The following is a 19,593-nucleotide window of genomic DNA, read 5'->3' as shown; positions in this document are numbered from 1 at the left end:
ACACAAATGCAGTTCCTATTTCCCTTTCTACAGTCAACAATAAAATGACTGTAAAATACTAATGAGCCGTTATTTGATTATAAAAAGTTCACTCTTCTTTGACTGCGGCTCATTAGCTCCCATTTGTTGCGCTGCCTTCTCCCTAACAGTGACAGATCAGAGCTTTTAAACCTGTTAGACTTTAGAACTAAAAGCTAATCTTCACTGGAGCTGAGTCACCACCGTCTCTAAGCACTTCATTACACTATTGATTACACTATTGATCCCGTTATCGAGCGCCAGTGTTAAGGTCCACTACCCGAATCGTCCCTAACCTGTACTTAAAAACAACCGCTTAGGGAAGGCTTTGTGTTAGAGGGCAGTTGTCTAGGCTAAACAAAATTATAGCAGATGATAACTTTAAGATAGTATGTGTAACGTCTGTGACTGGGTAAAGAACACATTTTTGGCAACTACATAAAAAGACTGGGACAATAGGGCTGCAAAATGTATTGGAATTGAATCGAAAATGCTATTTGTATGGAATGCAATCGACGTAATTATTTTATGATGCACTAAATATTATGTATTTGTGTTTTTTTATTATGTATAAACTTGCTTTACCTTCACAAACAAGAGCTGCTACTAATGATTATTTAAGTAGTCGTCAAGTCAGTGATTATTTTTTCGACTGGTTAAACGATTTTATTCTATTGTGCATTGAAACTTTTTAAATATATTATCAACCAAAGAAAAGTGGTAATATGGTGACTGAAGAATATTTACGACATTTTTTATTAAATAATGCCACTGCTTGTTATAAAAAAGGTATTTCTGTATGTGTTTGTATAGAGTCTGTATCGTCCAGATAACAACTGTGATTAGAGTTTATTTTTATACTCAATTAGTCACAATTGGTCAGTTAATTGTTTCAACCCTGCAAGTATCAGATTCTTTTTTCCAGTATTTTCTATATCTTTCATACAGTATTGATTGCTCACTTACAGTCTTCCGATAAACTGTCCACTTTAAATACTTTATTTTGCTGCTGCCGGACTTAGAGTTTCTTTCAGGATCAATAAAGTATCCATCCATTTATCTTATCTTTCTATCTATCTAGCTATCCATCTATCTACTCTGACTATCTGTCTTATCAGCGAATTTACCCAGACAGCGCCATCTGCTGTCCGACTTATTCAGGACAGTTTCCCAGGTGTGGGAGAGTAAAAATGCCCCCTCGTCCTGGTTTAATGGACTGTAGGTCTAAAAATACAATTGATATTGCCAAAACGCAAGAAAAATGATCCAACCCTACAAGATAATAACATGCCTCTAGTTACACGTAGCAGTCACACAAATTTAATCTGTCAATCCCAAAACCAAAAGTGTATTTCAGTCTTAAATCTCAGTCTGTTTTCTTTCCCAGGAGTCTGTCTAACATCACCGAGCTGCTGTACCGCACCACAAACCCGGTCGACACGCAGTACGTTGCCGCTAACGACCCTCGCATCTCCACGGTCGCCGTCATCGTCACCCCGGATGGGGCGGGGCCTACCACAGGAAGGGGCGGGTCCAGGATGCGTTTGATGCTGGTCGGACGAGGCTACACGAAAGGCCCCGGCGACATCCCGCCAATCACCACGCGGCGCTTGTTTCCAGTCACCCCGCCCCGACGAATGTTTTCCCAAGAAGAAGAACTCGGAAAACTTGTCGTCGGGAGCTATTCGGAATATAACAACCATTTTGTGAAAGCGTTTGCTCACGGGAAGCACATTTATTTCTTGTTTTCAAGGCGAGACATGTGGCACAAGAAGGAATATCGGACGTACGTCTCCAGACTGTGCCTTTCCGACCGGAGTTTCTATTCTTACGTGGAGGTGCCGTTGCTGTGCGAGGGCGGGTACAATCTGGCGCAGGGGGCGTGGCTCGGGAACCACACCGGAAGTCCCGCCCTCTTCATGGTGATGTCAGCGGGACAGGCCTCGACGCCAATGGCAACGAGCCGGTCGGCGTTGTGCGTGTACGGTATGGAGCAGCTGGACACCATGTTGATTAGGGCGCAGGAAGTGTGCTACACCCAAGCAGGAAGAGGAAGTAGCGGACAGGAAGAGGCTTACATCGAGTACCAGGTCTCCTCCAGGTGTCTCAAACTGCCCAAGGTAAAGAAATACACTACTAATGTGTCTAACCTATTAGAGCGTTCTCTGATGACATAGGATTCAGTTCCCAGTCCGCACATAATGGTAACTTTGCGTACTTTGAACGTTGATTGTTATAATATGAATGGAAAAATACTCGTTGGTGGCCTGGCTTCTATATAAGATGTGATAAAATGTTGAAATGTTTTTTTTTTTTAATTTAAGATATATTGGAGTAGTGTCACAATACTAACATTTCAAACACAATTTCAACACTAAGCAATAGACTTTTCAAAACCAATTTCAATTATATATATTTTTTTAATTGTAATTTTCCATACTAATTAATTGTACCTTCTTTATGTTACTATGTGGTCTTGTACTAATAGTTCTAATAAAACTCAAGATCATTATTGGAAGTATCGATGCTAAAAATTGGTATCTTTTCTACAGTTTTAGGATTTTTTTAGTATCGATACTTCCAATAAAACTGTGAATAAGAGCGTTGTCCCATTGTCCTCCACTGACATACAATACCTTATATCCACTTACATGAGTTAGAATGAGAAAATGAGTGAGATTTGAGCAGAAAAATCTTGTTTCAGTACTAGTTTTTGTATCAATCAACCCTATATTGCGACTACGATGATAAAATGTCATCTCGATCTTTTTAAAAAGTTGTAGAGTAGGAATGTCTAAACAGCTAGCACAGTTTGTTACATATAGAAAGTACTGTTCTTGGAAATTACGTCAGTGTTTTTCCTGTAACATTGTTTAGTCAACAACATAATTTCCTTTCTAAAAAAAAGTCTTTGAACGTGATCTTAAAAGACAACTTCCAAAGCCGACTTGCCTGTATTTTGTAACTTTAATCCAAGTGGGACCGACGACTTCATCCTCTCCCTCGTTAATGGCAGCACAGGTAATTTCACAGATTAACAGTCGGACGACATCTGCAGCCGCTGACCCTAATCCAGTCTGGATTAACGTTAATCTGCAGCATCTGCCTCAGACGTGACCCACATCTGTACGAGGGGAAACCAAAGGAGCAATGAATGTGATCTTACTGTAAATGTGATGCGTTTGAAATGAATCGGACGCTGCTAAACACTGGCACGGAGGAGCAGACAAAAGCAGGCAAACGGGAACAGACACTTGTTTATATTGAGGATGAACAGACGCGTCCAGAAGAGTGATAGTTTAGTTTAATGGTGGCTCAGAACGTGCCCAGATTGAGATGGTTTTCGAAAAGTAAACAGGAGGTAACGTACGGGTAGAAGTATGTAAACTTGATCATTTACTTCCTTTGCCTCTCTGCTGTTCCCTGGCTCCAGTCGAAAGTGGCTGCCGAGTTCCAAATGGCGTCGGCTGGCTGGTGTTATCGGCGCTGCATTTATTAGTGTCTTTCACGAGTCTCAAGTGCTTCTGCTGCTTCGTAGACCTTGAAACAAACAATGCAACAGAAGCAAGATACGTTTTCAGCCAGAGCCGTTCGTTTGTGACTTTTGGCGCTTCGTCGTGCTCGTACAGTCAGAGATAAGTGTGAGGAAGAGGAAACAACCACAGTACGCAGACAGGTCAGGAATCCAACTGTCTTCTCGAGACATTTGTATGTTTATTTTCCAAATTTACAGTTAAAGATGACTGAATTTATGTTGTCCAAACGTGCAGCTCACGTCGGGTATTCCTGGCTTGTAGTACTCAGAATAGATCTTCAGTGCTCCAAGGAAGGAAGAGAAGTGGCAGAAAAACCCTTATATTTGATTTCCTGCTTTGTGACATTTGACCCCTGACCTCTCTGACCCCTCTCCAGTCTGGTTCAGGTGTCTGCGCTGATTGTAGATCCGTTGGTGTTGAACAAGTTAATCCATATCGATTCAGGCCTTGTTTTGTCCTTTTTAGTCCTGGTTTAGCCCTCGTTCAGCCATGTTTTAGTGGTTTTAGTGTTGGTTCGGATCTGGTTTTGTCTTTGTTGAGTCTTTGACAGTTTTTGGTTTAATTCTAGCTTAGTTCTGGTCTTGGTTTTAGTCCTAGTTGGTCCTTATTTTAGAACAGTTTGTATTGACCCAGTTAATCTCTATTGATTCTCTTTGGGCTCGTCTCCGGGAGAAGTCTGTGAGAAAATAAAGCTGCATTAGTCAGTTTAATGAAGTGTTTAGTGGAAAACATTGTGAATCATTCCAAATTATGTGCGCCTGAAGTCAAGCTTGGTCCAATCATGGATAGTAAATGCGATAAAAATTGCATTTGCATTTAGTGTTTTGTCATATTCTCTCTTTTCTTTTTCTTTTTTAAGGATTTCTGGCTCATAGGCTTTATTATACATGACAGTGTAGAGTGAAATGGGGGTGAGAGCAGGGAGGACATTCAGACAATTGTTGGAGCCGTCATGTATCGCTTTAGAACTTCACTCAAACTATTTCACATTTAAAATTGTTTAAATCCTGGTTCAGTTTGTTTCAGTCAGTTTCCTGTATGGCTGCACAATATTATGTTAGGTACTGCAATATCCATGGTATTACTGTACAATATATACTCTTTGACACTGTGATTTCAGTTTTATTAAAAACAAATTTGCACGTGCTGTAATGACTTAGACAAAAAATAACAACAAAAAACAGGACTAAGTCAATTCTGTCAGATGGGGGACCTTGGTGTTATTTTGATATAATATTTTATATAATAAGTTATTTTATATAATCGGTTTGTTACGATATTGATTACTGCATCAGCCAATACTGCAATATCAATACTTTTACAATAGGGTTGAAAGAAGTTGACTGAAGGCTTCTTGTTAGATAATATTTACAAATGATGGACATTATTGATGCAAATTATAAATTGTCTATTCTTTTTCTACATTTTGATTTAATAATGCTGCCTTTGTTTTTAAAGGTTTGTGTTTTAGAGTCTGTATGGTCCAGATGACTATTAAAATCATCAAAATCACCAAAATTGTTTAGCTCTCGTTTCCCGGTTTTGATCCTGGTTTGGCCCTGGTTTGATCCTTGCTCAGTCCTGTACAAGACTGGGTTTGGTTCTGGTTCACTCTTAGATTAGTTCCTGTCCTGGTTTAGTCCTGGTTTACCCCAGTTTTAACCCCTCTTTGTCTTTGCCAGGCCTCTTTGGTGGATTACCCTTGTGGAGGGGAGCACACGCCGAACCCCATCGCCAGCACTGTCCCTCTCACAGCCAAGCCCAGTTTCACCTGCACCTCTCACCTGTCCGCTGTGGCCACGGCAACGGAGGCGGGGCTCACCATCGCCTTCTTGGGGGACCGCCAGGGGACACTGCACAAGGTGAGCGCTACCGGAACTACAGGCCTATTATGTCCTCTGTGGGCCACCATAGGGTACATGAGGATATCTGATCAGTTACGTACAAGCCTTTGTAGGTATCAACGTCTCTTCCTTCCTTGTTATCTATTGTTTCTTTATTTTAATGTATACATATATGTTTTTATTTGGGAGTATTTAAGAAGACGTGTGACGCTAAATCAACTTAAATCAACTTTTAGCTAGTGTTCCCTAATCCTAAAGTTACTCAAAGTTTGTATTTGTTTGATAGATTGTATTTTATTTGTCCTGCATTGTCCTGCATTCAAGACGCTCGGAAAAGTCCTGTTTTCACCTACCCCCTATCCCCACCCACATGCCTCTATTAAGTTGTGTTTTTTAAAAAGAGAAAAAGAAAACCATTACACTTGTCTGGCTCTAAAATGTCACATAGCCATTTTTGAAGAATAAATATTGTGAATGACAATCTGCTGCTTGTGACGGTGAAAGGTCGCGCTGAAGAGGCGGAGCTTATCAGTGCTGCAGTTCTTAACAGGAAGTCAATGAACCTGTTTCTAATCTACTTTTGTTGTTGTTCAATACTAAATACCTGAAAACACACATCTCCTTCAACATTTGAGAGAAAACTGAATAATGAACTGCTAAAACAATAGTCCCATACATAGCAGAACATATTTGTAGAGGTTTGTACAAGATCATTGCGACAAATCAAATTGCAGTTTTGATTAACTGTGTCATTTTGATTAGAAATATTAGAATTCAGCTCTTATATTTTGAATGAAGATGAAGGCAGCAAGGAAAGCAACAATTTAACTCAATTATTTGCCAAATTTGGTAGTTCCATTCATGACTTCTCCATTATTACCATTATCTTCTCTGGATAATGGTAACCGCTTCAGTTGACTCACACCAAGAAGTCATGGAACTGCACAGGGACAGCGTGCAGTGTCACATTTTGATTTGTTTCTATAATTACATTCCTCCAGCAGCGCAGTTCAACACGAGCCCGGAGGCTGAACACATAAACATTCTCAAATTAAGACAAATTCTCCTTCATTTATCAGCATTAGTATGAGTTTATACCTGGTGTAATCTCGGTCTGGTCCTGTTTTTCATACCATCAAATATTAAAACCATCCGGTATCAGCGCCAGTACCCAGAATGCACCTGGGGACAGTAACCAATCAGGACGGAGAGTTCCCAGAGGCTTTTCTTAGGGGGATTCTGACACATGTGGGTGTCCAAAGTGTGGGCCCCGGGGCAGAATAGATGAGAACAGAGAGAGTTTAGAGCTACGCTGCAGGCCATGCACCAGCTGCTGTTTTGTGGCGGTATAAACAACACTATTTATCATGGCCTGGTTTAGTTCTGGTTAGTCCTGGTTTAACTCTCATGTAGCCCTTGTTAAGTCTTGGTTTAGCACTGGTTTTGTCCTTATTCAGCGCTGGTTTGCTCGTGCCAGTACTGGTTTAGTCCCATTTTAGGTTGTGGTTTTAGTTCTGGTTTAATCCCGCTGTAGCTCTAGTCTTACCCTGTTTTAGACCAATTTTAGTCCTGGTTCAATTCTCATGTAGCCCTTGTTAAGTCTTGTTTTTTTAGTCTTGGTTTACCTCTCATGTAGCCCATGTTAAGTCTTGTTTTAGTCCTGGTTTAACCCTCCATGTAGCCCATGTTAAGTCTTGGTTTAGTCCTGGTTTAATTCTCATGTAGCCCTTGTTAAGTCTTGGTTTAGTCCTGGTTTAATTCTCATGTAGCCCTTGTTAAGTCTTGGTTTAGTCCTGGTTTAACTCTCATGTAGCCCATGTCAAGTCTTGGTTTAGCCCTGGTTTTGTCCTTATTCAGCGCCGGTTTGCTCCTGGCCCAGTACTGGTTTAGTCCCATTTTAGGTCTTGGTTTTAGCTCTGGTTTAATCCCGCTGTAGCTCTAGTTTTACGCTGTTTTAGACCAATTTTAAACCTGGTTCAGTCCTGGTCTAGTACTGAAATAGCCCTGGTGCATGGTTTAGGCCTTGTTTAGTCGTTGTTTAGCAATAGTTTAGCGCTGGTTTATACATGTTTAACCCACTTTCTGTCCTGCTGTAGCCCTGTACCCTGTTCTCGTCCTGGTTCGAACCCAGTTTAGTCCTGGTTTAGATCTGGTTTAGATATGGTTAATTCTTAGTGTTGTCCTGAACTACATACACTGGTCCAATGAAAGAAAAAGAGAAATGATCTGACGAAGGCTGTGTTTCTGTTTGGTTTCGGTTCTTAACTTCTCCCATAAACCACTGGCCTGTGTTGCCGCCTGTGTTTCTGAGTGAATAGATGCTAATACAGATTCCCTTGTGTGATCTCGGTTGAAATGCCGTGATATTTTCTCACCCGGCTTTTTAACACAGAATTTTCTCTGTCCCAGCGACAGTTCATAATGATCTCAGACTAATCTAACTCTGCACGGTCTAATCACTGGAGTGTGAGCGTGACACCAGCATTTAATCCAGTCCGTTCTGGGGTTAAGACTGTTTCATTCCACAACAAAGACTTAAAGGAATCAAGCAATATCAATAAATCATAAGAGGAAATACTGTTATTTTTCTATTATATCATTTTTTGAATGACCACCAGAAAATGTTCAGAAGGGAAATACTGTTACGAACCCTCTGTTAAAAAGTTTCGATTGCATACCGCTAATACCGCTACTACTATTACGATTATTACTACTACTACTATTACTACTACTAATGTTCATTACTACTATTGATACTATGACTGCCGGTACTTCTACTTCTACTCCTACTATGTACCTATAACCACCACCACTATTACAACTGCTACTACTACTATGACTACTGCTACTACTACTACTACTACTACCACTGCTACTGCTACTACCAGTACTACTGCTACTACTACTACTACTACTACTACTACTACTACTACTACTACTGCTACTACCACTGCTACTGCTACTACCACTACTACTGCTACTACTACTACTACTACTACTACTACTGCTACTACTACTACTACTACTACTACTACTACTACTACTACTACTACTACTACTACTACTACTACTGCTACTTTGACTTTTCTTTAATTGTTTTTCTTGCTTAGCCCTGAAAGTATTCACGTCCCGAGAGAAGCCTGCAGCAACAGAAGGATTATTTTTTTGAGCCGAGTCCAGCAACAAAATCAAATTTTCTATAATGTTTTTGCAATTCTCGCTCAGAGCAAGTATCTGGACAAGACCAGTCGTTAAAGTTGCACGAGTTGAAGACATCAAAGTGTGGCACTGTGTTTCTCTCTGATCCCAAAGCTCCTGTTTCCCCAGGCCTTGGACCGGTCTGGGGTCTTCAGCTGGTCTGGGACATGGTCTGGAGGGATTTGAACCAGGTTTTAGGGGTTTCTGGTTGTGTTTATGTGGTTTGGGGAAGGTTTTCTGATCGCTCTTTAATGGTTTTTGGATCATTGAGACGTAGGGAGCAGGTGGGCATTCGGGGGCGTCGCTAAAGGCGGATATTTTAATGAGGAGAAACTAGAACAACAATCTGGTCAATAAATCCACATTGGGTTCAATACCAAACAATAGAGAGGATTTTGGACAAAGGACGAGGCAAACAAAGCATTAAACCAAGCAAAAATCCCGTTCACTCATGTTAGAAAGTGCTTTCAACTTATGGAGATCAGGAGTTTAACCCACAGAGAAGCAGAACAAAGGCTAACCACTCTGCCACAGCAGGATGGGGAGGAGATACACAAACCGGTCAGGAAACTAGACTACAACAGACTAATAGAACAGTCAAAAAAGAGGAGTATTGCGAGTGTGATTAGATTTGTTATTAAAATTGTAATTATTTGAGATGGAAATATGAACTGCCAATTAAAACATTTCGTAACATGTTTGTGGAGGTTTTAACTACAGGGTTGGCAGGTTTTATGTACATAACAAGACAGGAGTTTTTCATTGTTTGCAGAGGAAATGACTTAAATAACTTTGATTAGCTAATTACAACCATTCAAACTGCGATTTTGATTCGATTGCAGTATATTGTGTTGCGTTGTTATGATATTGGCACATAAACAACATAATAGCGTGATGTGTACTTTTCCTTTTTTTGGAGAATAGATTTAACTGAAATTACTGTTGATGTTCACAGTTTTAGTTATAATGTGACCTAAATAATCACCATTATCAATTAGATGAATAACCTTGACATCCCTAGCCGTTACCAAACAGGAGTTAACCATGATTAAATCAGAACAGCACCAGGTCTAAACCAGTATTGAACCAGGACTAAACCAGAACGCACCCACTCTTGAGAGAGTTGTCGCAGGAAGGCCATCTGGTTCAAAAAGAAGTACACGTGACAGTCACTTCCAGGAACAGTAGAATGCAGTATATATTTATTTTTGGGTTTGTTAAGTCGGTTGGTAAGTTGGTGCGATCATGTTCTTCCCTCTTAGCTACTTCTCTTTGATTTTTTCTTTTTCTAATATTGCTGCTCTTTGGTCTCTCTTTAGCCTTTGGTTTAAAGGGATCATCAAAGAAATGTCAGTCCTGGTTCAGTCCTGGTTCAAACTGGAGGCCACTTCACGAGGATCACTCAGGGAAACTATATGAACAGTATAGCTCTAGGATGCACATGAGAGTGAACTTTTGAGCTGTATAGTCCTGTTTTAGTCCTGTTTTAGTCCTGTTTTAGTCCTGTTTAGCCCTGTTTAGTCCTGTTTAGTCCTGTTTAGTCCTGTTTCGTCCTGTTTAGTCCTGTTTAGCCTTGTTTAGTCCTGTTTAGCCTTGTTTAGTCCTGTTTAGTCCTGGTTTAGTCCTGTTTAGCCTTGTTTAGCCCTGTTAAGTCCTGTTTAGTCCTGGTTTTGCCCTGCTTTAGCCCTGTTTAGTCCTGGTTTAGTCCTGTTTTTTCCCTGGTTTAGTCCTGTTTGGTTCTGTCTAGTCCTGGTTTAGTCCTGGTTTTGCCCTGGTTTAGCCCTTGTTAAGTCCTGGTTTAGTCCTTGTTTAGTCCTGATTTAGTCCTGGTTTAGCCCTTGTTTAACCCTTGTTTAGCCCTTGTTTAGTCCTGGTTTAGCCCTGGTTTAGCCCTTGTTTAGCCCTGGTTTAGTCCTGTTCTGGTTTACAGGTTAGGTATGGTCCTGTTTCAAACATTCTTTGACTATAAATAAATAAACCTCATCTCTTTACGTCAAGTTGTCTATATATTTTTGCCACTTGTGAATACGCTGCAGTTTTATCAGTAGTGTGCAGAAAGGGTGGAGCGCCCTCTGGTGGTGGTATTAAAGCATTTTTATTGCATTGGAAAAAAATATTTAAAATATGTACACAGTGAACTATTTTCAGTGTCTATAAAAGAGCTACTGCATCATTTTTGACACAGTTGACCATTTTATTTTATTTAAGGCGTAATGGACGATTTTTTTGGCCCAAATCTGAGTCTCATTGTGGCGTGGACTGCCGATTAGTCCTGCCACGTATCAATCATAAAACTCACCTACCGCTCACCTGCAGCCTCGTTCTGGCTCCTCCCCAGGAGAGCAGCACGTTTCCGCGTGTCTAAGGGCATTGATCTATCATAATATAGTTCCCTCAGTGTACGGGACAAAATTAAGACGGAGAAAGACTGTTCGAGCTGGCGCATTAGAGACGGAAATCTACGGGAGACGAGAGATGCAATGTGATCCGTCACGCTAATAAACAAACGCATGTGTGTGTTGTATCAGTCCACACGGGGGAGTGCGCATGCACTTCATTTACTCGGATCAATCAATGAAGCCCTTTGTTAACTAAAGAAAGACTTCTGAGAAATGTTAAATGCTTTTGTCAAACTTGTTTATTTGTTTGTTTACTTGTTGTATTTATTCTAACTTGTAAATGCTTGCTTTGTATTGCTTGTGTGAACAGAGCACCATTGTAAAAGAGAGCATGACTCAACTGCATAAATAAAGGTTAATAAACTAATAGATAAAATGGGACAAAACATGGGTTGGGAATTGAGTTTCGCATTAAACATGACTGGCCTGTAAAATTCCCCTTAAAAAGTGCAGGAATATCACATTATACATTCAGTCTTATTCCCTGCTGTGTTTTAACCCTGTCCTGTGTGTGTCTCAGGTGCTGGTCCATGAAGACACCTCTGGTCACCTCTACAGCTCTGTCCCCGTCCACCCGAACAGTCCGGTCAGCGCAGACCTCCTTCTGGACCAGAAGCAGGAGCATGTTTACGTCCTCACACACAACAGGGTGAGTGCAGACTCTTACACAGAGCAGAGAGGAGCAGAGAGGAGAAGGCAAGATCAGGCGGGAGCAAGCGGAAGCAGGCGGGAGCAGGCAGGAGCAGGCGGGATCAGGTGGGTGCAGACAGGAGCAAGGTGGGAGTAGACAGGAGCAGGTGGGAGCAGACAGGAGCAGGCGGGAGCAGGTGAGGGCAGGCGGGAGCAGGTGAGGGCAGGCGGGAGCAGGTGAGGGCAGGCGGGAGTCGGCGGGAGCAAGTGGGTGCAGACAGGAGCAGGCGGGAGCAGGCAGGAGCAGGTGAGGGCAGACATGAGCAGGTGAGGGTAGGCGGGAGCAGGTGAGGGCAGGCGGGAGCAGGTGAGGGCAGGCGGGAGCAGACAGGAGCAGGTGGGAGCAGACAGGAGCAGGTGGGAGCAGGCGGGAGCAGACAGGAGCAGGTGGGAGCAGACAGAAGCAGGTGGGAGCAGACAGGAGCAGGCGGGAGCAGACAGGAGCAGGTGGGAGCAGGTGGGAGCAGACAGGAGCAGGTGGGAGCAGACAGGAGCAGGCGGGAGCAGGTGAGAGCAATTCCAATCAATTTCCTATTTTCCAAGTTCGTATTATGTATGTATTTTTGTTTGCTCTGAGCCAGCGCTTGAACTCAAAGCCTTTCTGCAGAATGTCAACGCGAATGTGCTCAAATCTAACCATATGAAAAGTACTTTATAGTTTTCAGTCCAGTTCAAAGAGTAGAAAGTCCAGATAACCTCTCTCAAATGTAGGGAAGTATACATAAAAAGTAACCACTGTAAAAATGATCAGAAGGACTGATTTTGTTCTTTGTTTCCTTCCATTACTGGTAATAGTTTACGATGACATAACAGACTATATGTATTGACTATACTTGTATTGTGAATGTAATGATTTTAACTGTGTATTTGTTGTTGTTTTGCAGTTGTCAAAAGTGTCAGTGTCTTCCTGTGAGAAACAGCCTGACTGTGGCTCCTGTTTGTCCATGAGCGACCCCTACTGTGGGTGGTGTGTACTGCAGGGAAGGTAAGAAAAGCATTTGAAGTACCATATTTATCAGATTGAAATTTAAAAACACAGATGTTTTTAAATGTCTTTTCTGGTCACTTCTCCTCTTAACCCTTCTCATATTTATCTCTGCAGATGCACGCGGAAACATGAGTGTGAGCGCCACCTACAGCCCAACCACTGGCTCTGGAGCTTCAGCCAAACTGACCAATGTGTGAGAGTGGAGAGTCTACAACCAGCCAATCAGAGCAGAGATACACAGACAGAGGTAATGCAAATAAGCATATTTATTTGAATTATTATTTTATGACCTTGCCTGAAATAGTTGTAGTGTTATTGAATGGTTACTACGCTGTCGTGGACATGTGTTTTCATTAATAATGAGTCTGATTGTGATTCCAGGTGACGTTATCTGTGCTGCTGCTCCCCTCTCTGTCCTCCACTGAGTCGCTCTTCTGTGAGTTTGGAAAGCTGCCTCCAAGCCCCGCCCAAATCACTGGAAATAACATCACCTGTCAATCACCTGAGCCCCGCCTCCTCCAGGCCACACCCCTAGGAACAGGTGAGCCAGTGGCTCTAGGCTTTATTAAAGATCCTATATTATGCTATTTTTCCCATTTCATAATCTACCCTAAGGGCATAGTTGATAATAATGAGTGTTGTGCAACACCCATAACATAATAGTTATAAAATATCACCCATATCGTTGACCCCCTACCCTACCCGGAAAGGGAGGGGTCCATTTAAGCAGAGCTAAGCGGTGAAGGCACATCTGTGCACCAGCCCCTGTAATATCATGAGATCAGGACAAGATCCAGTGCAACCATTGAAAAGCAACTGCAGCACCTTGAGAGTCCAACTGCATGATGGGAAATGTAGTGCTGTATAACACATGAGAAGCGCACTGACAGCTGATTGGGCAGATCTGTTTTGATCAGAAACATAACGTGCTGCTGTTCTGCTCGTTCCTCCTCCTCTCATCTGTCTACTTTTATATCATCACAGATCACAGATGGTCTAAATGAGAATTAAAGGCTGTTGTACAATAAAAACAGCATAGTAATATACGAACTTGATGTGTAAACAAGCCTAATATAACAAGACTTTTAAATAGCAAATATTAAGTTTATAAATGTAGTGATAGTTACATAAACTATAGCAAAATAATTCCATCCCACAATAATTATGTCAGTAAAATTTTATATTTTTTTCTACTTTCTCATTGGACACTTTTGTCGATCATCCAGACGAGGCGCAGCTGAATGTGCCGAGAGTCTCTTTGTGGTAGTTTACAGTAGCAGATGTCAATCACATGAATGACTCCTCCCCTTCTCGTCCACAGATCACTTGATCTTGCCGGTGGCTGTGAAGTTTGGTAACGTGACCATCACCACAGGAAAAATGACCTTTTATGACTGTGAAGCTGTGAGCCGCCACAACCAGACCTCACAGTAAGAATTGGATTGATAAACTGAACTTAAAGGTCCTGTACCTGACTTTGAACCATGAGTAAGGAACATTTTGGGATATGGTTTGAACTGTGTGGGATAGCCTCATGCTGTTGTTTTCATACAGTTCTCCAATCCCTGCATACTTTCTGCTTTGGTGTCACTCTTGATAATGCACCATGACAGAGAATCACGTGTCTGGGATAGTTAATTCTTAGTTAGCTACTTTTACCTCATGATGCATTTTTAAAGAGCATTTATCTTGGCTATAATACATTTAAATCAGGTACAGGCTTTATTGTTAGGAACATTCTCTCCTGTGTTACAATCAGTGATTCACACCAAATCATTTTAGCCAGTGCCTTTCTAAGTCAAACTGGTAGAGAGACCACCGACCTGCTGTGTCCTTGAGCAAGACACCTTACCCAGCTTGTCTTGAATGTAGAAGGTGATCATGGGATTTATTGACTTCAGTGATAACTTAATATCTTTGGCTGACAGTTTATGCTTTTCAATATTGATTTAAATGTATTTCTTGCAGAAGCATTAGGCAAGGCAAGTTTATTTGTAGAGCACATTTCATACACAAGGAAATTCAAAGTGCTTCACACAGCAGGAAAAATGCATTAAAATCACAAAGAAATTACAGAAACAGAAAATGTCATGGAATTAGACATGCACCGATGCTATTCCTTAACACATAGAGAACACAATTCAACTTAGAATATGAAACGACACAGAAACGTCAGACATTTGTATGGCATGCATGGGAGAAAACGCGGGGACTGTGTCAGCCAGGCCGTTGTAAGGAGCCTGGCTGATCCTCCTGCGTCTCACCCCCGCGTCTCACCCTGTTTTTTCCCATGCTGGTTGGTTTTATTAGATATTCTGGAATAGGCGGGTCACATTTCTCATTGGTCAGCCTCACATCAAGGCACTTGGTATTTTTTCGTAGAGATAAAGCCTGCAAAGGGGGGTGCAACTCCCCCCCTGGGGCAACATTCTTTGGCCCATCTTTACGACCCCTTCACAAACAAATGCAGTTTGTCACACACCCGTTCTTCTCTTAGACTAATGATGCAGATAAAATATCACTATTATGCAGATAAAATACATCACAGAAATATACTCATATATTCACATTTTATCACAGAAATACAATAAAATTGTAACTAAATAAAAAATAAAAATGAAAAACACCTAGCCAAATCCAAATTTATCAGACCACATTGACAGGCATTCCAGACACTCCTTCCCATATTTATTTGACATTGCAGCATGACAGGTGTCTCCGGGATGGACACATCACTTTTAGATCGATTTGTTCCCATATCTGCACACTTTCTGCAAACTGCACACGTCTGTGCTGAGCCTGATCGTATGTTTCTTTTACGACGACTCTCTCGTCGACGCCTCCACCTGATGTGTGGCGCTTTGTATCTTTACCGACGGACCTCGTCTCGTCTGCCCCTCCCTAGATTTAGCTTTAAACTAATTGTCTCAGACAAAACTCGACCAAAGCTTTAGTGTTAAAACCTGGCTATTGGTCAGTGTGTAGGTGCGCCAGGCTCTTCCTGGGCTTTACAGAAGGCTTACTGCCGACCGACAACCTAACCAGCGTGTGTTCTGACCCTCTCCCCAGGCACCTGCTATGCGGCTGCGCTCAATCTTATAAATCTGTATGTTCTGTGCAGATGCCTGTCCTGTGTGTCCAGTGTGTGGGGCTGTAACTGGTGTCCTCTGGACCAGCTCTGCTCTCACAGCTCCAACTGCCCTCACCATCACACGATCCTCAACCACAGAGTGAGTGAAGGAAAACATTTACATTTTTACTATTATGTCCACTTTTGTCTACAGTTTGAAATGTCCACAATTCAAGACTAAGTAAAAGAAAACATGACTATATATAACAAAAGTTAAAAGCTTAACTGAAACGAATAGAGTAAACAGTATTTCATTGTTGTATAAATCCTGTGATGTTCCCAGGACTCAGACGGCCTGTCGTCGTGTCCCCTGGTCTACGCTCTCCAGAGTCCAGCTCTAGTACCAATGGGTCTCACCACCACGGTCGTTCTACTGGGGAGAAACCTCGACATTTATACGGTCAGATACTCACCTTTTACTTTTACTATGTTTCTTTTAGCAGTGTCCATTGTGACTTTTTGGTCCTACATAACTTGATCCATGACACATCTGACCTTTTTTATCACCTTCACATCCGGTTTCTTAGTTGCTAACATTGTTCCCTTTACTCTTCTGTAGGATACTGCAGATTACATGTGTGTGGTGGCAGTTAAAGAAGTCCAGTTCAACCTGTCGGCTTCAGTTCAGAAAACAGACGACCACACTCACACCTTCACCTGCAGCCCCCATCAGGTAATCACAGTGTTTAAAGGGGCACTGCGTAACTTTTCATACCATGGATATGCTATTGCTTTGCCTGGAATGTTCCACAGTATCACACATTTAATTACGGATGTTTTTATTGCTCAAAACAAGTATTGACACAGATCTGACCTGAAACTTTGCTAAGTGGCATCACCTGCTTGTTTCTATGGCGATAAGTTTAATGCCATACTGTGAACCATTCTAGCAAAACAAGAACACACAGTTACCTTTAATTCTGGATAGGGTGAAAGGACTCAAAAAGAAAAACATTGTACAGGGAAACAGTGGTGTTGTTGATATGTGTTTGGTAGTTCCAAGTCCAAGGGGTTTTCTCACTGTAGGAACCTTTTTTCGTTCCTGGTACTTACATTTAGTTCCATTCCCCATTGCTCTGCGTTCACATTGAATAGGAACTAGGGACTGGGGCCACACTTTTTGTTAGCACCTGCTCTTGGCCAGGTAGCTTCAGGCTAACTCTGGTACAGTGCATCAAATGGCAACATGTACATCATCAACATCTAATTGTACATTGTCCCCTTTTTATTATATATAAATATACCTCTGTATCTACCTGCGTTGCATCAATGAAATTTCCCCATGTGGGACAATAAAGGAATATCTTATCTTATCTTATAAAATATGCTTTATTTGTTTTCAGACTTTTTTAGATCCACAAGAGAAATTACTTATACACATTAGCTCCAAAAATACAATTCTCCGTATTTTTCAGACTATAAGACGCACCAGCCAAAAATTGCATACTAGAGAAGAAAAAAACATATATAGATTGCACTGGAGTAAGAAATGCTGTTGCAAGTGTGAAAATAACAAATAATATGACTTATAATTATACTCCGGAGCGACTTATAAGTCTATTAGTATAAATATAAGTATAAGTCGCACACCCAAAAAACACGGTAGTCTCAATTAGCATAAAACTGAGAAAAACACAAAGCAATTTCAATATCTATGTTTTGTCTGACACATTCCTCTTTGTATATAGTTCCAGTTTGAAGTGTCTGAACTGCAGTATTCAGCCGCTGTTTATTTAAGACGAGGAGAAAGACGCATCGATGCCTCTCCAGGACTCACACGTAAGAACATCCTTTCAAAAAACAAAACACTTACAGCATCAAAAGACCAAATCTTAAAGTTCCCCACGTTCATTCTCACTCCAGTGCAGCTCTATGACTGCTCGGCCGGCCAATCAGATTGCTCCCAGTGCAGAGCCGTACCCCCAGAGTACGGCTGCGTGTGGTGTCCAGGAAGTCCCGCCCCCAGCTGCGTCTTCAACCTGTCGTGTTCAAGCGCCGCATCAGACACCTGTCCTCCTCCACACATCACTCAGGTACTGCAGTGTATAAAGCGTCTGTCAGGCCAAACCTCTCTGTCGCAGAGGAGTGATCTCTAATATGATTGTGCTGTTCTTGTAGATTGTGCCAGTCACCGGGCCACTAGAGGGCGGTGTGCTGCTCACTATTACAGGCTCTAATCTGGGGATGAAGTTCGAGGATGTGGAAGGGGGAATTTCTGTGGCAGGAGTGGACTGTGTGGCCCAGGCTGAAGAATACCACATCTCCACCAGGTAAAGACGTGACTGAAACAGGACTAAAGCACCAGGTAAAGACGTGACGATAAAGACGTGACTGAAACAGGACTAAAGCACCAGGTAAAGACGTGACGATAAAGACGTGACTGAAACAGGACTAAACCACCAGGTAAAGACGTGACGGTAAAGACGTGACTGAAACAGGACTAAACCACCAGGTAAAGACGTGACTGAAACAGGACTAAACCACCAGGTAAAGACGTGACTGAAACAGGACTAAACTGAAACAGGACTAAACCACCAGGTAAAGACGTGACTAAACAAAGGAGTACCCAGGGCTAATGTGCAATAAGACTAGATAGAAAGTTCTTCACGTTTCCATGGAAATAGAACATTAAATTAAGTTACTTCGGAGCATTTTCCAAGTAGATGGGTTTTATGCCGTACTGTGGAATATTATAGACAGGAATAACAGGCCATATGAGAGTACATTTTATGGAAATGCAACCTGCTCACAATAAGAACACATGTTTTATATGCCTTTAGTGCAATAAACATATAAAACAAAAAGAACATGCTTATATTTTACAATATTTTTTGCTTTTACTATTAAATTGCTGCTCTTTTTGATTTTTTTTTCTTTTGCAACCCTAATAAAAAAAACTAATAAAAGTTTTATCTTCTTGTAAGCAAAGACGGGACCAAATCAGGGACAAACAGGACAAAACCAAGACTAAACCAGGACTAAACCATGACTAAACCAGGATTAAACAAGGACTAAACAAGGACTAAACCAAGACTAAATAGGGACTAAACAAGGACTAAAACCAGGGCAAAAGAAGAGGAGTAAACCTCATAAACGCTCATATGTGTCAGCGATGAATAGGTCAATAGTAAACGTGTGTGTTTATGTTAAGGGTGGTGTGTGAGCTGGGTCCCAGTGGAAAACAAAAGAAAGGCCCAGTCCTGATCAGAGTGGGACCATCTGCATCTGGGCGGTCTACTCAGGAATTCACTTACCAGGTATCAATATATCAATATCTATTTATATGCACTGTAGTTACCGGATATAGCTGACTCATGTGTGAATACCTGGTTTAATGCTATTCTATGTCACTATCAGGACCCGCAGTTGTTGGGCCTCGTCCCAGATAAAGGGCCCGTCTCCGGGGGAACTCGGCTCACCATCAGGGGGCGCCAGCTGCTCACGGGGCAAGCGTCTGACCTCCAGGCCTTTCTGGGACAGCAGCCCTGCTTCATGTGAGTCATTCTTCTGTTACACAACAATGCTCCATTATGTTGTAACATGTTCTGCAGATGAAGTCACATTTGTCCTGATTGAGACGGCTTTCTCTTTTCTTTTGGTTGTTTTTTTATATACGAAACAACAGAACAAGACACAGAAAACGAAAAGATAAAACAAAAGAGAGTAGTCTGTGGAAAGTCAGTCTCGAATTTGTCCGCTTTTTTCGCTATGTCCGGCAAACTTGTACTTTTTCAAATTCACTGCGAAAGTCAGTCTTTTTATGAATGTCCAATGTTATTTCAGTCCAGTC

General features: G+C 41.7%; 1 protein-coding gene across 3 annotated transcripts in view; it reads left to right on the top strand.

Moving 5' to 3' along the window:
- The window catches only part of plxnb3 (plexin B3), a 109,947-nt gene that overhangs the window by 78,876 nt on the left and 11,478 nt on the right, over positions 1–19,593 (top strand). For 2 of the 3 annotated variants that reach the window (XM_072449391.1, XM_072449392.1), the window contains exons 4-18: positions 1,406–2,138; positions 5,237–5,416; positions 11,516–11,644; positions 12,570–12,670; positions 12,788–12,920; positions 13,055–13,214; positions 13,995–14,103; positions 15,795–15,903; positions 16,087–16,203; positions 16,363–16,476; positions 17,492–17,582; positions 17,667–17,836; positions 17,922–18,073; positions 18,955–19,060; positions 19,161–19,297. In XM_072449391.1, coding sequence (XP_072305492.1) covers positions 1,406–2,138; positions 5,237–5,416; positions 11,516–11,644; positions 12,570–12,670; positions 12,788–12,920; positions 13,055–13,214; positions 13,995–14,103; positions 15,795–15,903; positions 16,087–16,203; positions 16,363–16,476; positions 17,492–17,582; positions 17,667–17,836; positions 17,922–18,073; positions 18,955–19,060; positions 19,161–19,297 — 2,541 coding nt within the window. Of the gene's footprint in view, positions 1–1,405; positions 2,139–5,236; positions 5,417–11,515; positions 11,645–12,569; positions 12,671–12,787; positions 12,921–13,054; positions 13,215–13,994; positions 14,104–15,794; positions 15,908–16,086; positions 16,204–16,362; positions 16,477–17,491; positions 17,583–17,666; positions 17,837–17,921; positions 18,074–18,954; positions 19,061–19,160; positions 19,298–19,593 lie in introns of all 3 variants that reach the window. The other variant, XM_072449393.1, reaches the window with a different exon arrangement.

The sequence above is a fragment of the Eucyclogobius newberryi genome, unplaced genomic scaffold, assembly GCF_026437365.1.
Source record: "Eucyclogobius newberryi isolate DKJ021-1_F unplaced genomic scaffold, fEucNew1.0.hap1 SCAF_17, whole genome shotgun sequence".
In the NCBI taxonomy this organism is placed as follows: Eukaryota; Metazoa; Chordata; class Actinopteri; order Gobiiformes; family Gobiidae; genus Eucyclogobius; species Eucyclogobius newberryi.
This window is presented reverse-complemented; position numbering and strand designations above follow the sequence as displayed.